General features: G+C 40.6%; 1 protein-coding gene across 1 annotated transcript; it reads left to right on the top strand.

Moving 5' to 3' along the window:
* The first annotated feature begins 1517 nt into the window (after positions 1-1517).
* Positions 1518-3207, top strand: LOC149827062 (large ribosomal subunit protein eL20). The gene is made up of 4 exons (XM_090020216.1): positions 1518-1587; positions 1727-1842; positions 1966-2029; positions 2588-3207. Exons 1-4 carry the CDS (start codon positions 1573-1575, stop codon positions 2927-2929), a joined length of 537 nt encoding a protein of 178 aa, XP_089876342.1. The 5' UTR covers positions 1518-1572; the 3' UTR covers positions 2930-3207.
* The last annotated feature ends 208 nt before the right edge of the window (positions 3208-3415 follow it).

Here is a 3415-nt window from a genome sequence, read left to right as displayed (position 1 = left end):
ATTATATAAATATCTTTAGTATATATAGATAAAATAATCTAAAAACTAGGCAAAATGAGTTTTTATTATGTTAACATTGAACTGAAAAAGTGATATTTTCAAAATAGGCAATAATTTCAAATTTTGGATATAATGTTCGTTGAAAATATCCTCATTTTATCAAGGATATTTTCAAAATATGGGTGATATTTGTGACTGGTCTAGACTAGGGCTGGCCCAGCCCGATTAGTGGATGGGCTTGTCTGGGCCATTGGCGGGCCCTGACCCGTAGACTAACTGGGTTTGGCCTATGCCCGATTCAGGCCGGACCCAGGTCTAATTCAACACCCCCCCCCCGGGCCCTCCCGTTAGGGCCATGGGCCTAATTTGGACCAGATCGGATCTGGTTGCAAGTGTATAATATTCACAACATTTCTCAATCACATCTTTGAATTTATAAGTTCTTTTAACAAAAAAATAAAAAAATACAAAAAATAAATGGGATCCAAGATGAATCCATTTTTTGAATCACATACTTTACCATCTGGTACCTTCACAGCCATTGATTTTGGATCACCGAAAAAACCTGTATACAGGTCAGATTCCGGTGATCCAAATGCCGGTTCCCACTAAGCAAAACCTGTACATCACATCTATGGTGTAAGATGTGAGAAAAAATACCAAAAACGATGATTTTTGAGGAGGGCAGAACGAGAAAGTAGGCAGAAGAAACACATTACTGATTTTGTCTTGTCGGGTTTAAACCTGATTCAGGTTGGGCCTTCTGAAAACTAGGTCCATGCCCAACACCGTTCTGGCTGAGCCGTGAGAAACCCACAGGCCATCTGGCCCGTTGTCCAGCTCGAGTCTAGACCAAGTCTAGCCGATTGACAGCCCTTGGAATACTGAATCAACCGGGCTTGGAGCTAGCCCAGTCAAAACTGACCTCTCTCTCTCTCTCATGCACGTGCACACACATAAGCATCGGTGAGAACCTGTCTGCTTGGCAAGGCATCACAGGGAAGGAACCTCCCCGGGTTTGACTCTGGCACCACTCATCAGACCGACTTCAAAATGCAGCAAGAGTGCAAATGGATCAGATATGGTGAGACATCCGACCCGAGTCTGACATGTTATTTTCGATTCCTTGAAGTAAGATCTGAATATACATTCGAAAACTTTCAAATCAGATTGTTTTAGGATTGGTATCGGATTTAAATCAAAATATGATTCAGATCCATCTCCATTTTTTACATGTAAACAGCTTGCTTTTTCACTTTTTTTTACTGGATCCACTATTGCTACTTATATTTTAGAACTGGATCCAACCTTACTCATCGGATCTGGATTCGGATTCACATCTACTGTTGATATTTGGAATTCGGAATCGGATTCAGAAGTGGTATGATCCGTCCCAAATCCGATCCGTTTGCGCCATAAAATGTAGTGGCTTTTCCGTAAATTAAGGAGAATGCAGGCTTATTTTCCTAACCAACAATCCCCACCCTCGTTTTGACGCCCTAATAATATTGTTAGGGGGCAAAGGGAAGGGGAAAAACCCTGTCTCTCGGCGAAGGGTTTGCAGTTGCAGAAATGGTTTCGTTCAGGGTTCGCCTTCTAAACCCTTCTTCTTCATTATTTCTTTTCTCTCATCTTCCTTATCTTTTCCTGCTTATCTTTCCGTGAATTTTCTGGGATTTTTTCCGATTTTTCCCTTACGTTTTGGTTTTTCTCGGGGAATTTGCAGTTTCATCAGTACCAGGTCGTCGGCCGGGCTCTCCCGACGGCGACCGACGAGCACCCGAAGATTTACCGCATGAAGCTCTGGGCCACCAACGACGTCCGGGCGAAATCGAAGTTCTGGTAACGCTTTGGATCTCTGTCTCGCGGTTCTGTGCTGTTTTTTTTTTTTTTTGGGGGGGGGGGTCGTTTTCTTTCGGTGAGTTGCGTTTCGGGTTTTATTTTGATTTCGGTGATTTTTGACAGGTACTTCTTGAGGAAGCTTAAGAAAGTCAAGAAGAGCAATGGGCAAATCCTTGCGATCAATGAGGTGCCTTAAACTTCCTCCTTTTTTTTTGGTTTTTTATATGTGTATGGTTGGTACTTGGTAGATCAAACTCAGGATGTAATGTTAGTAGCAGCTTGGAAATGTAGTTCTACTCGATCCAACATTGTGAAATGATGCTCTTTATTTGAAACGATATGAAATTATGGACAAATTTTATGGTACTACAATTACTGTGATGTGAATTCTTCATACTGCTTAGATTTAGTTTGATTTTGATTTATTTGGTCGAGTTGCTTTTGTAGTGTAATGGTGAAGTGAATGTAGGTTCTGCTTAATAGTTTGAATTTTATGTTTCACCTAATTGTAATAGTTTTGCTCGTGATTCTAGTTTATCTTGGAACTTCCTATCCGAAGCATCTCAATTGCCACTCAGCGGCAGCTATCTCAGCTAACTTGCTGGGCTTCCTGTTTATATTTTGTTCTTTCTCTCCTTCGTGTTTTTTTTTCCCTAATTTGTGATTGTATGGTAGTAATTGAGAGTGGCAATTTAAATGTTTGTAGTCTCCAATGTTTATAGTTGATTGGTGTGTCACCCTGCAGATTTTTGAGAAGAAGCCAACCAAGATTAAGAACTATGGGATTTGGTTGAGGTATCAAAGCAGGACTGGTTACCACAACATGTATAAGGAATACCGAGATACTACACTTAATGGAGCTGTGGAACAAATGTACGATGAGATGGCTTCTCGTCATCGTGTGAGGTTCCCCTGCATTCAGATAATCAAAACTGCAACTGTACCAGCCAAACTTTGCAAGAGGGAAAGCACCAAACAGTTTCATGATTCTAAGATCAAGTTCCCCTTGGTATCTAAGAAGGTTAGGCCGCCTACCAGAAAGTTGAAGACCACATTCAAGGCTTCAAGGCCTAACTTGTTTATGTAGGCTGATCGTTAGGATCTTCTACTATCGGAATCTTTTAAGCAGATTGGAAGGTTTTGAAAAGCTTTTGATTGAACTTAGCCGATGTAAACTTACAAGCAGGATTTTGAATTTCAATATACTTTTTGTTGTGGTTTGTAGAGTCTGGCATTTGAGAGGATGGGGTGTATCTTGTCCTGGAAATCCCTTTCCTCCTCTAATGTTTGACATTATTAATGCTTCTTGGAATTTCACATTGTTTTTGTTTCTCATGAATTCGTATGGTAACTTCTACTTATTTTGTATGGTTTGTATGGTTCTGTTTTTCATGATCTGATTGGTGGGCAGTGATTACTGCAGTGTTTCCTGCAAGCATTTGTTGTATAGAAAGCTCGTCTCTGCAGGTGCCTGTATTAGTATGTTTTTTTTTTCTTGTGGACCATTCCAAGCCTCTATGCTTTTGGCAAACCAAGATCCTGTATCCCCATTTCAAGTTTTTAAGTGGATGCA

The sequence above is a fragment of the Nuphar pumila genome, chromosome 10, assembly GCF_984573655.1.
Source record: "Nuphar pumila chromosome 10, dmNupPumi1.hap1.1, whole genome shotgun sequence".
NCBI lineage: Eukaryota > Viridiplantae > Streptophyta > Magnoliopsida > Nymphaeales > Nymphaeaceae > Nuphar > Nuphar pumila.
The sequence above is the reverse complement of the archived record's forward strand: the minus strand, read 5'-3'. Positions and strand labels throughout refer to the sequence as shown.

Coding starts and splice junctions, on each gene's coding strand:
- LOC149827062 (XM_090020216.1), top strand. Junction 1,843..1,965: donor CGGGCGAAATCGAAGTTCTG/GTAACGCTTTGG, acceptor GATTTTTGACAG/GTACTTCTTGAGGAAGCTTA. Junction 2,030..2,587: donor AAATCCTTGCGATCAATGAG/GTGCCTTAAACT, acceptor GTCACCCTGCAG/ATTTTTGAGAAGAAGCCAAC.